At 49.5% G+C, this 21,770-nt stretch overlaps 1 protein-coding gene across 4 annotated transcripts; it reads left to right on the forward strand.

Moving 5' to 3' along the window:
- Positions 1-95: 95 nt before the first annotated feature.
- On the forward strand, positions 96-16,876 carry LOC138811221 (uncharacterized protein C19orf47). Of its 4 annotated transcripts, XM_069998906.1 has the most exons (12): positions 111-171; positions 631-1,068; positions 2,876-2,995; positions 3,953-4,118; positions 4,867-4,918; positions 7,789-7,876; positions 7,953-8,067; positions 10,549-10,630; positions 12,052-12,189; positions 13,477-13,626; positions 14,466-14,536; positions 15,738-16,876. In XM_069998906.1, exons 5-12 carry the CDS (start codon positions 4,900-4,902, stop codon positions 16,233-16,235), a joined length of 1,161 nt encoding a protein of 386 aa, XP_069855007.1. In that variant the 5' UTR covers positions 111-171; positions 631-1,068; positions 2,876-2,995; positions 3,953-4,118; positions 4,867-4,899; the 3' UTR covers positions 16,236-16,876. The 4 variants fall into 4 exon arrangements, with proteins under 4 accessions (XP_069855006.1, XP_069855004.1, XP_069855007.1 ...); XM_069998905.1 differs by lacking the exons at positions 631-1,068; positions 3,953-4,118 and having other exon boundaries at positions 96-171; positions 15,738-16,089; positions 16,637-16,876; XM_069998904.1 differs by lacking the exon at positions 3,953-4,118.
- The last annotated feature ends 4,894 nt before the right edge of the window (positions 16,877-21,770 follow it).

Below are 21,770 nucleotides of genomic sequence, written 5' to 3' on the forward strand. Positions count from 1 at the left end.
ACGTGATGCCCTCTCGCTGGTTGTGGCGGACCGGAAGGCTAGAGCGTCCGTGGTAGCTCAGAGTGACTTCGGTGCCGGGCGGAACTTCCGGGGCGGGAGGAGGGAAAAGGGTTATCTGACAGTTGGTACGGTCTGGAGGGCGGGCGGCGCGTGTCGGTGCTACCGGGCCGGGTGAGCTAGATAAGGCGTGAGCCGGGAGAGGAGGGACTGGGCTGGGTGGGATGCGGGATGGAGGGCGTCCGGGGCTCCATAATCACAATCTAGGCTCGGAGCGCTTTCTTTCTTTCTTTGCGCCTTAGTTTCCTTTTCTGGAAAATGGGGCGGGGGGGGGTCAGAATCCGACGGTAGCCCTCGCTTTGTGGTGACCACTTCGTCACTAGTCGTTTACCATTGGCCTTGAGGCGCGGGAAGGCTCCTTGGGTTTTCATGCCGGTGGATTTGAGTTCAGGTTACAGCCCCGCTGTGTGGCAGCGGGCCCGTGCCTTTCCCTCTCTGAGCCTGTTTCCCCGCCTTTGCTGGGAGGGCTGATTGTCCCAGTAGCACAGATTCATTGGGTGGATTCTGAGATTTCTTTTTAAGCATAGTAAGAGATAGATCCGGGACTATAATAATAATATTTTTTTTCCCCAGGGTCTGGTAGCTCACGACTAGCTACCCAGGATGCTCATATCTGAGGGTCGTGATTTGAGGCCACCTCTTGCAGAAAAGTCTATAAGACTCTGATTTCCAATTAGCCACCAAAAAGCCGGAAGCAGAGCTGTGGGTCGAGTGGTAGTAGAGCATTGGCCTTGATTAAAAAAAAAAAACAAACAAGAAAAAAGAAAGCTCAGGGATATTGCTCAGGCCCTCAGTTCAAGTCTCCAAACCAGCATACCACTGCAGGCAGGCGGGCATGCGGGCGTGCACACACACACACACACACACCACACACAGAGTTCTGAAAGTCAAGGGTGTACCTAAAAATCCCCCAAAAAAGTAGCAGAGAAGAAGCTCAGAGATGGCCATAGGAGACATAAAACTGGTCCTGGGGCAAAGTGACTTCCTGCTTGACCACATTTGTGGGGTCCTGTAAGTATAGTTGGTTTTTTTTTTTTTTCCTTGAAGATGACTGGTGCATATTCATCAATTGGACAAGGAAAAAGTGCTTTGCCATCCTAATGGCAATGAGCTACCAGTGGTCAGCTCAAGATTTATTAATTAAGTGCATACTTACCACTTGCTGAATATTGCTCTAAGGGCTTTTAGGTTATTCCCCTACCTTTTTGGGGACAGGGTCTTTTCATATGGAACCCAGGCTGGCCTTGAACTTGAGATCTTGCTGTTTATTTCATCCTAGTGCTGGATTACAGTCATGTGCCACCATACCTGGCACTCATATTTTAAAGAATAATCTTAATTATTTTTACTATATAGTTGAAGGAGATGAGTTCCAAGAAATTTAAGCCACTTGCTCAGAGCAAGTGTTAGGAAGTGTTAAATCAGTCAGAATTTGGATTAGTGCTAGTAGTTGGTAAATTACCATTAATTTGGAAAAGTAATTAAATGAGTAGGGAGCTGACCTTTTATTTTATTTTTTACCAGGCCTGGGGCTTGAGCAAAGGGCTTAGGCACTGGCTTTGAGTTGCTTTTGCTCAAGGCTAGCACTCTACCACTTGAGTCACAGGGTACTTCCAGCTTTTTCTGTTTATGTGATACTGAGGAATTGAACCCAGGGCTTCATGCATGTAAGGCAAGCATTCTATCACTAAGCCACATTCTCAGCCTGGAGATGGGCTTTTAAGATGGTAGAGGAAATTGTGCATGGTAACACATACCTTAATTCTAGCACTTGGGTAGCAGAGTCAGTGTCATGGGTTCCAAACCATCCTGGCTTCCATAGTGAGACCTGTATCAAAAAACAAAATGATAGGGAGAGGAAATTGAGTCCAGTGGGGTGGGGGAAAACAGGAGGATTTTGGCAATGATTACTTGAGGGCTTCCAAAGGCAAACCACAGTCCCTAGCTCTCCATCAGTCAGCTGCTAGTGGCTCACACCTGTAATCCTAGCTACTCAGGAGGCTGCAATCTGAGAATCACAATTGGAAGTCAAGCCTAGGCAGAAAAGATTCTTTTTTTTATTATTATTTATTTATTTATTTATTTTAGGTCCAGTTGTGGGGCATGAACTCTGTCCCTCAGCTCTTCAGCTCAAGGCTAGGTCTCTACCACTTAAACCACAGCGCCACTCCCGGCTTTTTTCTTATATGGTGCTGAGGAATGGAACCCAGGGCCTCAGGCATGCAAGGCAAGCACTCTACCACTGAGCCACCTTCCCAGCTCAAGACTCTTATCTCCAATTAACCACTCAAAAATCCGAAGTGGCATTATGGCTCAAGTGTACTAGCCTTGAGCTCAAAGAGGCTTAGGGACAGTGCTCAGGCCCTGAGTTCAAGCCCCACAACTGACAACAACAACAACAACAACAAAAGTCTCTTCATCAGCTTTAACCATAGCCATTGGATTGACTTGTGTTCAAGTCCTACCCCTGTTGTTACTTGCTTTATTATGTTGGGCCTATCACCCACTTTTACATACATGGGGCTTGGACTCAGGGCCTGGGTGCTGTCCCTGAGCTTCCTTTGCTCAAGTTAGCACTCTTCTACTTGTGTCACATCACCATTTCTGGCTTTTTCTATGTATTTTGTTCGAGATAAGAGTCTCATGGACTTTCCTGCCTGGGCTGGCTTTGAACCCGATTCTCAGATCTCAGCCTCCTGAGTAACTAGGATTATAGACGTGAGGCACCAGTGCCTAGCTCATCTATTTTTAAGTTTTGTGTTGTTTTCCTGTTTTGCTCATTTTTTGCTTTTTTTCTCTTCCCTCTCTTCCCCCTCAGGTTCTTTGTGAGAAGTCACTGAGATGTGTGTACTCAGTTCCTGGCACATAGTAAACACTCGAAAGGATCTGCTCCATGGGCTTCTGGATCAGGAAGAACTTGTTTTTTAATCCCAGTAAGGTCAGTTGCATGATGTGACCTTTGGCAAATGACTGGTCCTTACTGAGTCAGATTTTTTAAATTGATGAAAACAGAGCTAATTATAGTCTTTGCTCATGAGGCCACTGTAAGACATGTGTAGAGTGCTCAGCTCTATCCTGGTGTGACTAAGTTAATACAGCAAGACCCTGGCTCAGTAACACATACAAAACTGGGAGACAGGGAAGGAAGGGAGCTTTCATCGTCCACACAGCCTGGTCTCAGTGCCTTTAGACATAGAAACCAATCTAACCTTCATTGCAAACCTCTAAGGTGAGTGACATTCTTATCACCCCACTTTTCAGAGGGAGACACTGAGGCCAGACTGGCAAAGTAACTTGCCAAGGTCATACTGTAGTAAGCAACAGAGGCCCTTCCATCCGGTTCCAGAGCCTTTACACTTAACCATTATGCCATCAAAATAGGCTGGGGAGCTGTGCATCAGAAACTCCCACCTGTCATCTTAGCTACTCAGGAGGCTGAGATCTGAGGATCACAGTTCAAAGCCAGCCTGGGCAGGGAAGTTCATGAGACTTGTCTCCAATTAATTACCCCAAAAGCCAAAAGTAGAGCTGTGGCTAACGTGGTAGAACACCAGTCTTGAGTGAAAGAGCTAAGGGACCAAGTCCAGGCCCTGAGTTTAAGCCCTGTGACCAGCAAAAAAATAAAATAAAAAAGGCAAGAGGGTGGGGCTGTCCAGAGTGCCTGGCAGAGGGGAGGGACAGCCCAGCCAGGTAGGAAGGAGCCAGGGTAAAAGGAGTTGGAGGGGAGGGACAGGGCAGTGTGGCCAGGTAGTCCTGGAGGCCGATGGCATCGCATCGCATCATTGCTTTGAATGTTGCCGTTCTTCTCATCATGCTTATAAATGAAACTTGGTTTTCTATTTCTTCTCTGCTCCCTCCCTCCCCCCACCCCCTCTCCTCGTTCACTCGCCTCCAGCTACACAGGCTCCTTGCTGTCTCTCAGACATGCCAGATGAGCTCCTGGCTCCGGGCACTGCACTCACTGTACCTTCTGGAACACAGCTTCTCCATCAAACCACCCTGCTGCTCCTCTCCCCTCCAACAGTCTCCAGGGGTCACTTTCGGGCTTCTTTAATCACCAGGTTGAAAATTGCAACCTCCCTTCCCAAAGCCATCCTGCCAGCTTTTAACACTGCAGTGTTTGTCATTTGCTTGTTTTCTGTCTGCCTTCTCCACTCACCTGCCCCTCACCTGCAGGCTGGGCTCCATAGTATGGTCCCCTTGCGGGTCTCTGAGTGCTCTTACATAGTATTATGCTCAGGAGGTCTTTTTTTTTTTTGGTCGGTTGTGGGGCTTGAACTCTGAGCCTGGTCACTGTCCCTCAGCTCTACAGCTCAAGGCAAGCGCTCTACCACTTGAGCCACAGCACCACTTCTGGTTTTCTGGTGGTTCATTGGAGAGAAGAGTCTCAGACTTTCCTGCCCAGGCTGACTTGGAATCATGATCCTCAGATCTCAGCCTCCTGAGTAGCTAGGACAAACAGGCGTGAGGCACTGGCGCCCTGGGCTAGGAGGTCTTGTTTGGCTGGCTGGCTGAGTACACCTGGTAGGTATTTAGGGCAGAAGGTATCCCTTTCCTGTCCCCTGTTCCAGCCGGACCCCTTGGGGTGTGTGGGACTGAAGCTGTGCCTCATCACAGGCAGAAAAGATAGTCATAGCAGCTCTGCCCCAGGCCAACTCCTGCCAGCTGCTCCAGGCTATTCTTGGTTGATGACCCCCTAGCCCAGGAATGCTCTTGTGCAGGCAGACAGACAGACAGGCACCGGGAGAGGGAGAACACACTCACAACCCCAGCGACTCATGGTCTCTCTCCTTTCTTCCTCTGTTCCAGGCTCCAGGGAGCAGGGTCAGGGCCAGGGAGAGGATGGTGTCGGTTACTATGGGTGAGTCTAGCTTTCCCTGTGGGGTCCCCTCTCCCTACTAGCCTTCCTGAGGTCCACCCTTGTTGGTGGGGGAGGGAGAGCCAGGTCTCTGTCAGAGCAGCTGTGTTCTGATGACGAAGGTAGGGGTGGGGCTAGGGCCTCGTGCCAGGCAACCTCTGCCTGCCCCTTCTCCATGTCTGTGCTCCTGACTGCCTAGTTTGACCATGAAGAACTTGGGGTTCCACCTGACCAGTCAGCTTTGCTTTCCTTTCCTCAGCTGTGAAATGGAGATAAAAATTCTGTGTTGGGTTTGAAGTGGTTATGGCATGTAAAGTCTTGTGCATAGCTCTCAACCGATGTTAACTTGGTTTTGTTATGTGACTTACCCTCAGATTCTTCCTTGTTATCTATCATCCATCTATCTAGCTAGCTAGCTAGCTAGCTAGCTAGTTACCTAGCTAGCTAATTGTACTATTTGGGATTGAACCCAGGGATTTTTTTATTTTTTATTTTAATCAGTCATGGGGCTTAACTCTGGGCCTGGGTGCTATCCCTCAGCTCTTCAGCTCAAGGTGAGTGTTGTACCATTTGAGCCACAGTGCCACTTCCGGTTTTCTAGTGGTTTATTGGAGATAAGAGTCTCCCAGACTTTCCTTGCCTGGGCTGGTTTTGAACTGTGATCCTCAGATCTCAGCCTCCTGAGTAGCTAGGATTACAGGCATGAGCAGGGCTTTATACATTGCTATGCAAGTGCTCTACCTCTAGAACCATGTCTGTACCTCCTAAACTCTTAAAACTATTTCTGGGGCTGGGAAGGTGGCTCAGTTTTAGAGCACTTGCCTTGCATGCCTGAGGCCCTGGGTTCGATTCCTCAGCACCACATATGCAAAAAGAAAAAAGCCGGAAGTGGCTTTGTGGCTCAAGTGGTAGAGCGCTAGCCTTGAGCTGAAGAGCTGAGGGATAGCGCCCAGGCCCAGAGTTCAGGCCCCATGCCTAGACCCCCCCCCCAAAAAAAAAGCCCCTCTATTTCTGGATTTCCAAGGGACACAGATTACTTGGTGGCTTAGAAAAAAATTTGAGGCACTGGTGGCATACCTGTAATCTTAGCTACACAGAAGGCTGAGATCCGAGGATTGAGATTTGAAGCCAGCCTGGGCAGGAAAATCCTTGAGATTCTTACCTCCAATCAACCAGCAAAATGCTAGCAATGAAGCTGTGGCTCAAGTAGTAGAGTAACAGTCTACCAGCTAAGAGGCAGTGCCCAGGGCCTGTGTTTAAGGCCCAGTACTGGTATATATATAAAAGCAATTACCACTCCCCCTTTTTTTGCCTCCTCCAAAGAAAAAAGAAAAGAAAAAAGGGGGAGCTGGGATTTTTTTTTTTTTTTTGGTCGGTTGTGGGGCTTGAACTCTGGGCCTGGGCGCTATCCCTCAGCTCTTAAGCTCAAGGCTAGCACTCTACCACTTGTGCTTGAGTCACAGTACCACTTCTGGTTTTCTAGTGGTTTATTGGAGATAAGAGTCTCTCAGACTTTCCTTGCCCGGGCTGGCTTTGAACCATGATCCTCAGATCTCAGCCTCCTGAGTAGCTAGGATTACAGGCATGAGCCACCAGCACCCTGCTGGGATTCTTTCTTTAGGGCTGATGAAGGAGATCCTCAGGACAGAAGTTACTCATCTGCTCTGGTCCTATGCATGTCCTCAAAGATGAGCTTTGGCTGGCTGTCCAAAATCTTGGGAGAGATGTGGCCCACACATCTGCCCCTGAGCCTTCTATGCCACCCATGCAGTAGCTGATCCCTCATGTCTTGTGCTCTACTCTGTACCTCAGTTGTCTTATAAGTAATACAGATTTCTAATACGCTAAAATAGTATAAGCTGGGCATGGTAGTGCAATTCCTGTAACCCCAGCTACTTGGGAGGCAATGCTGCTTGACTCCTAGGTGGTCCATTGTGTGCAAAGTGTGCAAGCCTGCAGCTATTGCAGTTTTGTTGCTGTAAAAGATGATGGTTCCCACTTTTGGGCATTTACCCAAACGATCACAAACAAGGGTATACCAAAGCTACCAGCACAACTATGTTTATCGCAGCATTATTTACCATAGCTTAAATATGGAACCAACCCAGATGCCCCTCAGTAGATGAATGGATCAGGAAAATGTGATATATCTATATGCTGGAATTCTACGCCTCCATTAGAAAGAATGACATTACCCCATTTGTTAGGAAATGGAAAGACTTGGAAAAAAATATATTAAGTGAAGTAAGCCAGGCCCAAAGAAACATGGGTCCCATGGTTTCCCTTATTTGCAATAACTCGTATATGTCTAGGACAAGCAGAAAAGTTCAAAAGTTATGTATATATAACCATATAAGATGATGTTAAGCGAAATGAACCCTAAGATAGGGACACAAGTGGTTTTTTTCTTTCTTGCTATTTTTAACATATTTATGATGTACTATGTGATTTTTTTTTTTTTTTTTTTTTGCTTCTTTTGTATGTTCTTCTCCCACGGTATAACCCCTGTTTTCACTGTATTTGATTCCAGTGCCCTGCATCTTGTATATACTTTTTTCTAATTTGGGGAGGGGAAAAGAACTAACAAAATGCTGAAATAAGGATAAGGCTGACCTACTGTAACAATGAGATGTACAAGACACTATGTTGAAAACAAACTTTAGAACTTGGTTGGGGGAGGAGTTGGGGAGGTGGGGAGGAAAGGGCTATTAAGGGTAAAACAAAGGAGGAGGTAACAATGCTCGATAGGAAATGTACTCATTACCTTACTTGTGTAACTGTAGCCCCTCTGTACAGTATTTTTAAAATAAAAAATATTAAAAAAAAAAAGATGATGGTGAGAATAACTGCACTCTGTCCTGTCTACCCTGAAGCCACTTCTGAGTGGATCCAGTTTTTTAAAGAAGCCGGCATTCCCCCGGGCCCTGCTGTGAATTACGCTGTGATGTTTGTGGATAACAGGTGAGGCAGATGAAGGGACAAGTGAGCTTGGGTGGGGGAGGCGGAGCTGGCCCGTCCACCTTCCCCTTCCATGCAGGATCCAGAAGAGCATGCTGCTGGACCTCAACAAGGAGATCATGAACGAGCTGGGCGTGACCGTTGTAGGGGACATCATCGCCATCCTCAAGCATGCCAAGGTGGTGCACCGCCAGGTGGGTGTGCTGCTGCAGAGCCAGCCAGAGACCTGGTGGCAAAGGCAGGTCAGCCTGCATGCCAAGGCCGGTCAGCGGTTTTCTGTGTGCCACAGGCATGTCACCTCACCTCTGTGGCTTATTTTCTCTGTTCAGAGAGCATGTCTATTGTAAAAGGTGTTTTTGAGTATTAAGTGGACAGGCACAGGCAACTGCTAGAATCTGGCCTCAAGAAACGTTCTCTGTAATTATGATCGTTGCTGACTCTTATTTTCCTCATTCTGATTGTCACCTGCCTCCCTGGCCTTCTCTGTCTCCAGGCAGGAGTTTGTGCTGTGGGACTGGGGTAACATCCTGGCCCTTCTAGTATGGCTTCTCCACTTGTCATAGTGACCCACCTCCCCACACCTCTGAATAGGCTGCACACCCTGCATCAGGTGCTGGTGTCTTTACCAGAGATCATGTGGCCTGGAGGGAGGTCCTTACTGAGTACCTGCGAGGTATGGGGTGCTATCTCTATCCGTTGCACACACGAACTCCTTGATCCCTTAGGACTCCGCTGGTCCCAGCAAGAGACTTGCTGCAGAGCTGAGCTCTCAGGACCCTGCTTTATCCCTATACGGTTTCTGATTCCTTCTAGTAGCTTCTTCTAGCTCAGGCTCAGGCCTTGAGCTGTCCATCCTATGGACAGGATTCCTCAGTAATGCTTCCTCAAAGAGGGATATTAGCTCAGTGGAAAGGGCAATGTGCCAAACATTCTTTTTTTCTGTAAGCTTTTTGTTTTTATTTTTTATTTTATTTTATTTTATTTTTTTTTGTCATGGGGCCTGAACTCTGGGCCTGGGTGCTGTCCCTCAGCTTTTCAGCTGAATCAGCTGAAGGATAGCACTCTACCACTTGAGCCACAGTGCCACTTCTGGCTTTTTCTGCTTATGTGGTTCTGAGGAATCGAACCCAGGGCCTCATGCATGCAAGGCAAGCACTCTACCACTAAGCCACCTTCCCAGCCCCTTGTTTTTAATTTTTTGTGGTAAGCATGCTGGGGCTAGAACTCAGGGCCTCCTACATGCTGAGCAAGTGCTCTACCAACAAACTCCTTTCCCGGCCCCCTGTTTGTTCTTTAAACTTTTATACTTGGGGGTGTGTGTGTGTGTGTGTGTGTGTGTGTGTGTGTGTGTGTGTGTGTGTGTGTGTGTGTGTGTGTGTGTGTGTGTGTGTGTGTGTGTGTGTGTGTGTGTGTGTGTGTGTGTGTGTGTGTGTGTGTGTGTGTGTGTGTGTGTGTGTGTGTGTTTTCCTGGAGCTTGAACTCATGTGTGTGTGTGTGTGTGTGTGTGTGTGTGTGTGTGTGTGTGTGTGTGTGTGTGTGTGTGTGTGTGTGTGTGTGTGTGTTTTCCTGGAGCTTGAACTCAAGGCCTGAGTGCTATCCATGAACTTTTTCACTCAAGGCTGGCTCTCTATCACTTGAGCCACAGTTCCACTTCCAGCTTTTTTGGTAGTTAATTGGAGATAAGAGGCACAGATTTTCCTTGCCTGGGCTGGCTTTGAACCATGATTCAAAGTCTATTTTCATTGTCCTTTCCTTGTTTTAATAGTCTTGACCATTTTGATTATAGGGATGGAGACCAAACCTAGGGCTTTGAGATTGCTGGGCAGGGCTCTCTGCCACTGGCTGCCTTGACAGTTTTTTGTTGTTGTTGTTGTTCCCCACATGCCCCCTCCTCCCCCGCAATGGCCTGGGCACTGTCCCTGAGCTTTTGTGCTCAAGGCTAACACTCTACTACTTTGAGCCATAGCTCTACTTCTACTTTTCTGGTGGTTAATTGGAGATAAGAGTCCCATGGAGCTGGGCACTGGTGGCTCATGCCTGTAATCCTAACTTCTCAGGAGGCTGAGATCTGAGGATTGCAGTTCAAAGCCAGCCCTGGCAGGGAATTCCATGAGACTCTTATCTCCAATGAACCACCAGAAAACTGGAAGTGGAGCTGTGGCTCAAAGTGGTAGAGTGCTGGCCTTGAGCAAAAGAGCTCAGGCATAGTGCCCAGGCCCTGAGTTCAAGCCCTAAGACCACCAACAACACTCTTGCACTCTCACAAAATTAATCTCTTGCACTCTCCTGTGCAGGCTGGCTTCAAACCATGATCCTCAGATCTCAGCCTCCTGAGATCTCAGTTAGGATTATAAGGATGAACCACCATTGCCCTGCCCCTTGACAGTTTTAAAGTTCTGCTCAGATATTTCAGGGACCATCCCTTTGTTTCTGGGTACGTGATACTTTCCTCTGGTCAGGAGCAAGATGGTTCATGCCTGTAATCCCTGCCCTCAGGAGGTGGAGGCCAGCCCGGCTGCATAGCAAGTTTGAGGTTAGGCTGGGCTATTCACTGCGACCTCCGATCTCATCTCCAAAAAACAAAATGGGTCAATGCTGGCGTTTCTGACCCTCCAACTGCTGCCCAGATCTCCAGTCCCCATTCCTCTGGCTGACCCTATTCCTATTTTTCATAGGACATATGCAAAGCTGCCACGGAGTCGGTGCCCTGCAATCCCAGCTCCCTGTCAGGCGAGCTTCGCCGTGCCTCCTCTAGCGGTGAGTGTGGTATGTCCAGAGCCGCCTCCTTCACGGCCCTGGCAGGAACAGGGAAGGCACTTTTGTTTGTCCCATCCTGTGGTTTGCACAGGTAGAAACAAAGCCACCTGAGGCCCTCCTTCCCAGGGAGACAGTAGACTGGGCAGCAAGTAGCCATTGGCTGTCATCTGTCTGTCTGTCTGTTTCTGTACTGAAGATTGAACTCAGGGTTTTGCGCTCACTCCCAATCCATGTGTGTTTTTTTTTTTTTTTGGGGGGGTCGTGGGGCTTGAACTTGGCCTGGGGGCTGTCCCTGAGCTCTTCAGCTCAAGGCTAGCGCTCTACCACTTGAGCCACAGTAGTGGTTTATTGGAGATAAGAGTCTCACAGTCTTTCCTGCCCGGGCTGGCTTTGGGCTGGCTTTGAACTGTGATCCTCAGATCTCAGCCTCCTGAGTAGCTAGGATTACAGGTGTGAGCGACCAGCGCCTGGCCATGTGCTTGTTTTTGTGCCAGTTCTGGGGCTTGAACTCAGGATCTGTCCCTGAGCTTTTTTGCTCAAGGCTGGTGTTCTGCCACTTGAGCCACAGCTCCACTTCTGACTTTTTTGGTGGTTCATTGAAGATAAGAAGAGTCTCATGGACTTCCTTGCCCAGGCTGGCTTCAAACCTCTATTCTCAGATCTCAACCTCCTGAATAGCTAGGATTATAGGTGTGAGTCACTAGCACCTAGCTTTTTTAAAAATCATTTTTCGAGATGGGGTATTTTGTTGTGTAGCCCAGGCTGGTCTTAAACTCTTAACCGCAAATGACCCTCCTACTTCAGACTCCTCAGTAGCTGGTACTACAGGTGCTCACCACTATGCCTGGCAAAACTGTGGTTATAAACACAGACATTTATTCCTTATGATTTTATGGGTTGGCTGGTTATTTGGGCTCAGAGCCAGCTCTGAGATCTCTGGGATCTCATGGATCCCAGTGGTCCCATGGCAGCTGAATTAAGGTTGGATGATCAGTGATGGCTCCATTCACAGGTCTGGTAACTTTGTTATTTGGGCCTACAGAGGTGACTTGGCCAGTGCTACTTGTTGCACAGCAGGCTAGCCCAGGCATGTGCCCACTGCAGTGGTCTCCGTAACAGCAGGCCCCAGTGCTTAAAGCCCCTTGCATAGATTTGTTCTTTTTTAATTGTCAAGAGAAGTTATGTGGCTGAGCTCCATCTGTGTGGGCTGGAGCGACCCAAAGGTATGGATGTGGGGAAATGGAGCCAATCAGGGCTCATTTCCACAGCATCCATAGCACAGCCCCAGGAAAGGATTCCACTATGGTGAATGGCTTTTCAGACATAGGACACTCCATGCAGCCCCATGCTCACTGACCCCAAGTTCCAGTTCTTCCTCCTGGGAGCACACCCAATCAGAGCATTGCTGTCCTTCCCTGCAGCTGCCTCCCGAATGATCGCCAACAGCCTGAACCGAGACTCCCCGCCCAGCACTCCCCCCAGGCGGCCAGACACCAGCACCTCCAAGATCTCTGTCACTGTGTCCAACAAGATGGCTGCGAAGGGTGCCAAGGCTGCCGGTGAGGAGGCAGGCTGTGGGGGAGGAGCTGGAGAATATAGATGCAAAGGTTTTGATGGTGGGGGTCGTGTTCCCCATACCCTAGGTGTGTGGAGTATGTGGGCCTGAATTGCCTCTGAATTGGGCCATCATCTCCACCCTGGGAGCCTCCCCTTCCTGGTGGTTCAGGCCCCATGACTGACAAAAAAATAAGAGTCTCAGACTTTTCTGCTGGACTGGCTTTGAATGTGATCCTCAGATCTCAGCCTCCTGAATAGGATTATAAGTGTGAATCACTGATGCCCATCCTGGAATTTTTGTGTGTGTGCCAATATCTGAGTTTGAACTCAGAATCTCTTGCTCAAGCTTCCTTGCTCAAAACTGGCATTCTACCACTTGAGTCATGCCTCCAGTCTGCCATTTTGCTACTTAATTGGAGATGGAATTACAACAAATTTTCTGCCCTTGCTGGCTTCCACAAGTAGTGCCCTAGGTCTCCTCCTGAGTAACTAGGATAATAGGAGTGAGCCACTGTGCCCGGCTGGTTTAATTGAAGTGTAAAACCAGATGTGGTAGGCCAAGTCTGTAATCCCAGCCCTTGAATCTGAAATGTCCCAGGCTAGCCTGGGATCGCAGTTAGTTCAAGGACAGACTGGGCTGAAAAACAAGCAAGCCCTTTGCTATTACAAAGAAAAGAAAAGGGCACCCTTCTGCCTGGCAGCAGCTATTAAGTAGGCTGGGGCAGGGGAGTCTAGTAAAAAAAGCACAATTTATAATTTACTTTTTCACCCTGGATAGTCTCTTTTTTTTTTTTTTCTTTTTTCTGGTAGGGGGAATAAACCCAGGATGTTGCACTTGCTAGGCAAGTGCTTTGCCAGTTACATGCCAACCACTGTAATTTCCAAATGGAAATTATTCAGCTTGATTACTTGTTAAAAAGTGAGCATTAAAAAATAAATAAATAAAAAAAAGTGAGCATTTAAAAAAGAGAGAATGGGAGAGAAAGAAGAAAAAAAAGTGTAGCTGTGAAAGTGGTACTTGTGGTGTTCTAGAACCTTCCCACTATCCAGTGGGTTCCTTGTGTAAAGAGATTAGGCTGGACCCTGGTGGGCCACAGAGAGCCTGAGATCCCCAGAGCTTCCTGTGACCTCATCCAGGCCTGGGAGCTCCTGGCTATGTCAGGGCTGTAGGATAAGGGGTTCCGGTCAGGCACGGGTAGAGATGAAGGGCAGCAGTGTGCCCTCTGCCAGTGCCAGGAGAGTGGCCTATCCTGGTGGGTGCTGACCCTGTCCGTGTCTCCCCACCGCAGCTCTGGCCCGCAGGGAGGACGAGAGCCTGGCTATTCCTGCCAAGAGGCGCCGGGTCACTGCGGAGATGGAGGGGAAGTACATCATCAACATGCCCAAAGGCACCACACCCCGCACCCGCAAGATCCTGGAGCAGCAGCAGGCCGCCAAAGGTACTGGCCTGGGGTGCACATGGCATTGTGCGCATGCCCAGGGCACGCTGGCTGACATTGCAGATGGCTCCTGCACCCCTCGTTCCTGAGGGCGGGGCATGGAGTCTGGGAGGCTTTCATTTTTATGCCAGTTCTGGGGCTTAAAGTCAAGGCCTGTCACTTGCTCATAGCCGTCTCTACTCCCTGAGCCATACCTCTAGCTTTTTGCTGGTTATGTGGAGATGGCGTTTCTTGGACTTTATTGCCTGGGTGAGCTTTGAACTATGATCCACCTGTTCTCAGCCTGAAGAGTAGTTAGTTAGGATCACAGGCATAAGCCACCAGTTCCCAGCAAGCTTTGTGTTTTACTTAGGGAAAGCACTCATGATCAGAGGCTGTAGGAGGAGTAGGAGGGGCTGGGACGATGGCTCAGCGGTAGAGTGCTTGACTCCCATGCATGAGGCCCTGGGTTCAATTCCTCAACACCACATAAACAGAAAAAGCGGAAGTGGTGCTTGGCTCAAGTGGTAGAGCACTGCCTTGAGCTGAAGAGCTCAGAGATAGGGCCCAGGCCCAGAGTTAAAAAAAGCCCCACGACGGACCAAAAAAAAAAAAAAAGGAGTAGGATTAAGAACCCCCACCCCCATTTCATGAACTTGTACTAGGGTACAGGGAATTTTCAGTGTCAATTTGAGTTGATCTTTGGCATTTGACATTGGCCAGTGAGGAGGCAAAACTTGACCATCCCTGCTGGGGCTGAGTGACCGGTGTCGGTGCCAGCTGTGCCATCCCTTAGTATCTGCACCCGGGACCCCAAGAAGGGCTCACAGTGCGCCCTGATAGTTTCATTCTCTTCCCAGGTCTCCATAGGACATCTGTGTTTGACCGCCTTGGCGCTGAGACCAAGGCAGACACGACCACAGGGAGTAAGGTGAGTGGGGCATGGAGAAGCGACTGCCCTGGACATCTCTGCCCTCTCCCTGCACCTGCCCTGGCCCATCTCCCAGCCCCACTTCTCCTCATTGCTCTGGTGGCTTTCCTGGCTCTCTGATCACTACTAGGTTTCCTCCCTGCCGCTGCCCCTTTCCTGGGGCCCAGCTCAGGGTGCCCACCTTCCCACACCAATTCCTGAGTCTGAGGATTCCATGTCCAGCTCCTCCACCACCCTCCCTCCTTGGAGAGAGCGGTGACCTCCTGATCAGTCCCCACAGCTGCCACCACTGCAGGAGCATGTGCTGTAGTGGACAGCTGTCCTCTTCCCCCTCAGAGACCCAAGGCTTTTCTGTGCCTACCATGAAATTCACACTTCTCGCTGGGGCCCCCGAGCCCACTGGCTGTCTGGGTGACCATGGCCAGGCACTTAAGCCCTTATGCCTATTTCCTCAGATCAGGCAGGTACATGTGAGAGGGGGCATCGTGGGGGTGGTAAGTGCACTTTAGATGCTACCTTGGAGGGACTCTATAGAACATTTCCTTCCTGCCAATCACCAGCGCACGCTCTGCCTCTGTCCCGCCTCCCACAGTGACATGGCAGCCATGTAGAAGCACTCAGGGGATGGGCTGTGTCCTCGTGAGTAGTGAGTGTTCATTAAGTCTGATTCCCCTGGAGGGCCTGGCCGTCCCTTTCTTCCCTGTCCCCCACCCTCGTATCTCTCTCTGTTCACACTCCTTGAAGAATACACCGCTGTCCGACAGAAGCACTGGTGGTGTCGTGTCTGGTTCCATGCCTGACTCCCTACTGGACTGTAAGCCCATGAGGGCAGGCTAAGGCCGTCCTGGCCATCTCTAGGTCTCCAGCCTGCCCAACCTAGGACAGGGTGCAGAGTCAGGCTCACCAGATGACCGAAGGCATCTTTGTCTCTGTGCTGTCCTACAGACCTGGCCACTGTCTTCCCTCTGCGTGGCACCTGCTGTCCCCCATGCCCACACGAGCCCACTTCCTCTGGCTCTCAGAGCTCAGTAGCTGTGCTCTTTGTCAGGGAACCTTCCTTGCTGCCAGGCCAGCTCCCTGAGTCCCCCATCACGGTCCTCACCACTGTCTCAGTTGTCACCCATGGCTGTTCCCCCTCCACTTGCCCCCTGTGTGGAGGAGGAGGTGGTAGGTTGAGTGACTTGGGCCTCTCTGATGTCAGCCCACAGGAGTTTTCAGCCGCTTGGGGGCCACCCCAGAGATGGATGACGATCTGGCCTGGGACAGCGACAATGACAGCAGCAGCTCTGTCTTGCAGTATGCTGGGGTCCTGAAGAAGCTGGGGCGGGGCCCAGTGAAGACCAGTCCCCAGCCAGTCCTGCCGGTCAAAGCCAAGGCCACAAGCTCCAAGGCAACAGTACCCACTGCCCCAACGCTGCGGCGCCTAGCGCTCTCCTCACCTCCCAGGCTCGAGAAGAAGTCGGAGTCCCTGGCCAAAGTGAGCATCATCCACAGACTGGGCAAGGCCGCCCCAGTGCCCGAGGCCCAGGACAGCCAAGTCACCAGCACCAAGAGTAAGTCATCAGCCAAGGTGAAGGTCACCATTAAGAGGACTCCGGTGGGGCCCCGGGGAAGCAGTTCCAGCGAGGGCCTTGGTGCCCAGATGGATCACACAGGCACCGTGAGCGTGTTCAAAAGACTGGGCCACAGGACCTTCTAGCCCACGTGGAGGGTGGGAGAGGGGGGCGGGCTCCCTGGTCCCTCCTCCTGCTGATTCTGGACAACATGGCTGTCGAGTGGCCCTTCTGGGCTGAGCCCTCTGCTCTGGGTTAGTCACTGTGGCTGGACCTCACCTGCTCTGGGATGGCCCCTTCTTTCCTGTCCTCTGCCCTCCCCCATGGCCTTGGCAAGACCCTGCTTCTCTACCTCTCCCTAGCGCCCTCCCCTCTCAGCTGCCCCAAACTCCCTCTCCCTATTCCTTGTCCACAGAGACTTCACCCTAAGGTCCCCTCATATCCCCCCCACACACTTACTTCCCTTACCCCTCCCCCCCAGCCACTCTAGCCTCCCTTCCTCTCTTCACTCTTTCATTTCTCTTCTGTTTTCTGTCCCGGTGGCAAGGCCCGACTCTCCGCTGCATCCTGCCCGACCCTCCTGCGCCTCCGGCCTCTCAGCGACCCCCTCGCCGACGCTGGCGTTGAGCCTGTCGAGACTCTTAGCTGTCCCTGGGCTGCTGTGGGGTACCTGGGTGTGTTTTCCTCTCAAAAGCCTTGCCCGGGACTGGTGGGCAAGGGGGTATCACAGGGGAGACTGATCGGAGAGAGAAGACAATGGCGTTTTAATATATTTTTTGTGACTTCCCATCTGTTTCCCTCCCCTCCTTGGGGTGAGAGGCAGGTCAGGTTTTCACACCAACACAGTACTGGGGTTGCAGGGGCGGGGCGGGGGGTGTCACTGGCCAAGTGACGGGGCTCAATCCCGAAAAGCTGAGTTCCTGCTGCACACACTCAGGTCCCATCTCCATTCTGTTAAGCCACCTCCTCCCCCTACAAACAGAGCTGTCACTCTGCCACCTCTCATCCTGTTTCTGTCACTCTGCCTGTTGTTCCTACCTGGGCTCCATTTGTGAGCACTGATGGGTCCACTCTCACTCCTTGCTCTCAGCAGCCACACTTCTGTGACACTTCTGTCCTAGAGACTGCCATGGGCAGGGCAGGCCAGGGTCCCCCCCCCCCCCCCCCCCGCCCCGGTTGGAACTCTGTCCTCTTTAGTGAGGGAGAGGGTGTCTGTGAGGATGTGGTCCATAGAAACTGGCTAGGGCACTGCAGGGGTGAGGTGGGAAAAGGCTCAGAGGAGGTGACACAAGTCCAGAATATGCTGGCACAGGGAGGGCTGGGACAAAGGCCTTGGGCAGGGGGACAAAGAGCATGAAGAAGGCTGGCCTACAAGTACAAGCCTGCCTTCAGTTCTTTCAGGTTAGGCTGGTGGACTGAAGCTCTGACGGCCTGGGATGGCTCTATGTCCAGTGTTTGAGAGCTCCCATCTCAACCAATAAAAAAGCTGGGTGTGGTGGTGCCTGCCTGTCATCCCAGTTCAGGGTGGCCCAGGCATAAGCCAGGGATCCTATTTGAAAAGTAACTAAAGTCTAAAAGCCTGAGAACATGTCTCAAGTGGCAGAGCACCTGCCTGAAAGACTCTAAGTTCAAATCCAACTACCTCAAAAAAAAAAAAAAAATCAGGCTAGGCATGTCTATAATCCTAGCTACTTAGGAGGTTGAGATCTGAGGACTGAGGTTCAAAGCCAGCCTGGGCAGGGAAGTGCATGAGGAGACTCTTACCTCTAAAAGACTACTCAGAAAAAGCTGGCAGTGGTGCTGTGGCTCAAGTGGTAGAGTGCTAGCCTTGAACAAAGGAAGCTCAGGGACAGTGCCCAGGCCCTGAGTTCAAGCCCTAGCACCAGCACCAGAAAGATATAGATAGATAAATAAATAAATAATCAGGCTAAGGGGCTGGGAAGGTGGCTCAGTGGCAGAGCGCTTGCCTTGCATGCCTGAGGCCCTAGGTTCGATTCCTCAGCAACACATAAAGAAAAAAGCCGGAAGTGGCGCTGTGGCTCAAGTGGTAGAGCGTTAGCCTTGAGCTGAAGAGCTGAGGGACAGCACCCAGGCCCAGAGTTCAGGCCCCACGACCGGACCCCCCCCCCAAAAAAAAAAATCAGGCTAAGTGTTCATGGCTCACGCCTGTAATCCTAGTTCAAAGGTTCAAAGCCAGCCTGCACAGGAAAGTCCATGAGATTCTTCAATCCAAAGAACCACCAAAAGGCTGAAAATGGAGGTATGGCTCAAGTGGCAGAGCACTACCTTGAGCAAGAAAACCTTAGAGACAGTGTTCAGTCCTAGAGTTCAGACCCAGACCTGGCAGGAAAAAAAATTGGAGTACAAAAAAATCACTTTTTTTAAAACTTAATTTTAAAGTGCAGGTAAACTTAGAAAAGTGAGAGAAGCAGCACCAGAGATTCAGTATGCTCTTTACTCAGCTTGCTACTTGTTTATAACTTATTCCACCATGCGCCTAACCCCTGCTTCCCCCCCCTCCAGGGGACATACCTGTCCATCCTGCTTATGTGTACATTGGTTTTTTTTGGCACATCTCAGAGTTCACTTGGAGAACTTCGTGCCCCCTTTGCCTTAGAGTACTTCAGTGTGCAGCCCTAAAGACAAGAGCATCTCTTTCATAAGTACAGTATAACTATCAAAATCAAGAATCGAGGCTGGCATGGTGACCTATCCCTATAATTCCAGCTATTGGGGAGGTGGAAAGTGAGAAAACTACACTCTGAGGCTAACCCTGGGCAAACCTATCATCATAGCTACTCAGGAGTCTGAGATCTAAGGATCTCAGTTCAAAGCTAGCCCAAGAAGGAAAGTCCTTGAGACTTTTATCTCCAATGACTGACACACACACACACACACACACACACACACACACACACACACACACACACACACACACACACACACACACACACACACACACACACACACACACACACACTCAAGGGCAGTGCTCAGGCCATGAGTTCAAGCTGTAGGACTGACACAAAAAGAAAAGGGGATGCAAATTGGGTTGCCCTTAGAATGCATGAGGCCTTGGATTTGATCTCCAAGCACTGCAGAAAAAAAAAAAACAACAAGGAAGCATTGGAGACATGAATGGACATGTTACATTGTAAATCTCAGTACAACCATTTGGAGTTGAAGAAAAGCAAGAAATTTAAAATGGAAACAATCTACAACTCATGTTGCAATTTGTTTCAGTTGTCCTAATAATTGTTCCTGATTGTTACTGCCCCTGAGGCTTCACTGAAAATCCAGTTGAAAATCATGTGTTTTTCTGTTTTTGTTTTGATCCTGGAGTTTCACTGTGTAGCACCAAGCTGATCTTGAACTCATTGTCTTTCAATCTCAGACTCTTGAATGCTGGGATTATGGGCTAGTGTCACTACATCTGATTCATTTGTGGCATTAAGGTGACATAAAAGCTTGTTAATGTAACAGCACAAATATCCTCCAAATTGCTCAGAAATTGAAGAGACAGCTGAGTTCCAGCTGTATGGCCAGCTCATGTGGCTCCATCTTGTGGCAAGATCATGAATAGAGTTAAGACCTTGCCCCATTAGGTAGCTGTGAAATTGTGGTTTAAATATCTCATTTTTTTTTCTTGAAATGGACACTATGTTTTAAGAATGTGACTTTGATAAGGTTAAAGCTCCGTCTTGATCTGATCTTCATTACAGGCCTGAACTTGTCTACTAACGAAAGATTGAACAAATAAAATAATATCCTACCTTCATTATGTATCCCACACAGTGCAGGGTCTATGTTCACAACCTTGTTAAAAGTTGCTTCGGGCAGGGACAGATCTCTTTAACTGCTTCTCTGTAAAGAGTGGGCGATGTTGCAAAGCAGTTCAACCACAAGTCTAACTATTCCAATCTAGATCTCTTTCTGAATCCCAAGAGATCTCCAAATGAGAGAGTCTCGGCTATCTTGTTCTGAGAGAGAGCTTCCCTCCAAACTCCTTCCTCCCAAATCTGAACAAGCAACTCTGGGGGTACAGCTTTTCAAATCCAACCTCCATACTCTTCCTCTTCTTGCCAGGGAGCCAAAGATGTTTCTCTTCTTCCTTGGAGGGAAAGAACTTCAAGTACAGTAATCCAAGAGGGTTCTGGGGCCTTCCCAGTAGCTAGCTATTAAGTGTGAGCCACCATGCCTGGTTTGTTGATGGAGATGAGGTCTTGCTAACTTTTTTGCCCAGCTTCAAAGGGGGAAATGCTTAAATATTCCTCAACAATCCCCACTCTGTGTAGGATCTTTTTGGGGCAGGGCTGGATACTCAGTGATGACTTGAGTCCTGGTCTCCTTCCTCAAAGGACTCTTTGTGCCCAGGGAAACAGATTTGTCACCAAACAATACTCTAAAATGGTTAGGCATGTGAAAGTAGACACTGGGCAGAGTTATCAATACTGTTTGATGTGGAAAGACTATAAATTAGGAGTACAGAGTTGTGCCTTACTTATCAACATAGGGCAGTGTATTAAAGACTGTTTTCAGCATTGAATAGTTTACTTTGGGGAAAACTAAGGCCTATCCTTGAGCAGGACTTGCCAAGAACCTGAGAACTTGTTAGTCTTGGGCTTGAACATAGGGCTTGGGCTTTGTCCCTGAGCTTTTGTGCTCATCTACCACTGAGACACAGCTACATTTCTGGTTTTCTGGTGGTCCTCTGGAGAAAAGAGAACATCATGGGGATGTTCTCTGCCCGGCTGGCTTTGAACCATGATCATCAGCTCTCAGTCTCCTGAGTAGCTAGGGTTACAGGTGTGAGCCACCGGCACCCAGCAGGATTCAACTCTTAACCAGTCATTTTTCTCCCCAGTATGTATTTGCCAAGCTTCCTAGCATACTGTAATCCTAAGTTTAGAAGGTAGCAGTCACCTCCCAACCTGTGAAGAAAAAGAAAGGGACTGGAAGCCAGATGCTGCACAGCTGTCTAGAACCCTAGTTAACACATGAGTCAGCCAGAATCTCTGTAAAGCTTTTTTTCCTTTCTTTTGATTTTTTTTGAGACAGGGTCTTGCTACATGGCTCAGGCTGGCATTGAACTCACAATCCTCCTTTCTCCCCTCCCTAGTGCTGGGATTACAAGTATGTTCCATGCCCTTCAGGCTTCTAAAGCTTTTTGTGAGGGACGGCAATTATTTTCTTTTGGGGGGGGATGGGGAGGTTGGTCATGGGGCTTGAACTCAAGGCCTGAGTGATGTCCCTAAGCTCTTGCTCAAGGCTAGTGCTCTTACCATGTTTTTAGCTACAGTGCCACTTCCGGTGTTCTGGTGATTAATTATGGAGTCTCAAGGACTTTCTTTCCTGCCTGGGCTGGCTTTGAACTGTGATCCTCAGATCTCAGCCTCCTGAGTCGCTGGGATGACAGGCCTGAGACACAAGCACCTGGCTGCGAAGGAAATCATTACTAAAGCATCTGTGGGCCCAAGTTGCTGCAGATTCTCTTGGCATTCTGTAAGGTTTTAGGCAAGGAAAGAACACGCAGGAGGAGGTAAATGTGAAGAAAAGGAAAGTTTATTGGAGTACGCTCCGGGGCTTCCTAGTCGGTATTAGAAAGGTCACCCAGAGTCTGGTTGTAGCAGGGTTTATGTGGCCGGGGTCAGCAGGAAATTTTAGCACATAACTTGTTTTGC

Source organism: Dipodomys merriami, unplaced genomic scaffold, assembly GCF_024711535.1.
Source record: "Dipodomys merriami isolate MVZ:Mamm:240054 unplaced genomic scaffold, mDipMer1.0.p SCAF_52, whole genome shotgun sequence".
Classification (NCBI taxonomy): domain Eukaryota; kingdom Metazoa; phylum Chordata; class Mammalia; order Rodentia; family Heteromyidae; genus Dipodomys; species Dipodomys merriami.

What these genes read in the sequence shown, in the direction of transcription:
- LOC138811221 (XM_069998903.1), top strand. Translation starts at nt 2,951, where the DNA reads ATGGGCTTCTGGATCAGGAAGAACTTGTTTTTTAATCCCAGTAAG. An exon ending in TGTTTTTTAATCCCAGTAAG is followed by an intron (nt 2,996 to 4,866) that starts GTCAGTTGCATG and finishes CCTCTGTTCCAG; the next exon opens with GCTCCAGGGAGCAGGGTCAG. An exon ending in CCAAGGTGGTGCACCGCCAG is followed by an intron (nt 8,068 to 10,548) that starts GTGGGTGTGCTG and finishes TATTTTTCATAG; the next exon opens with GACATATGCAAAGCTGCCAC.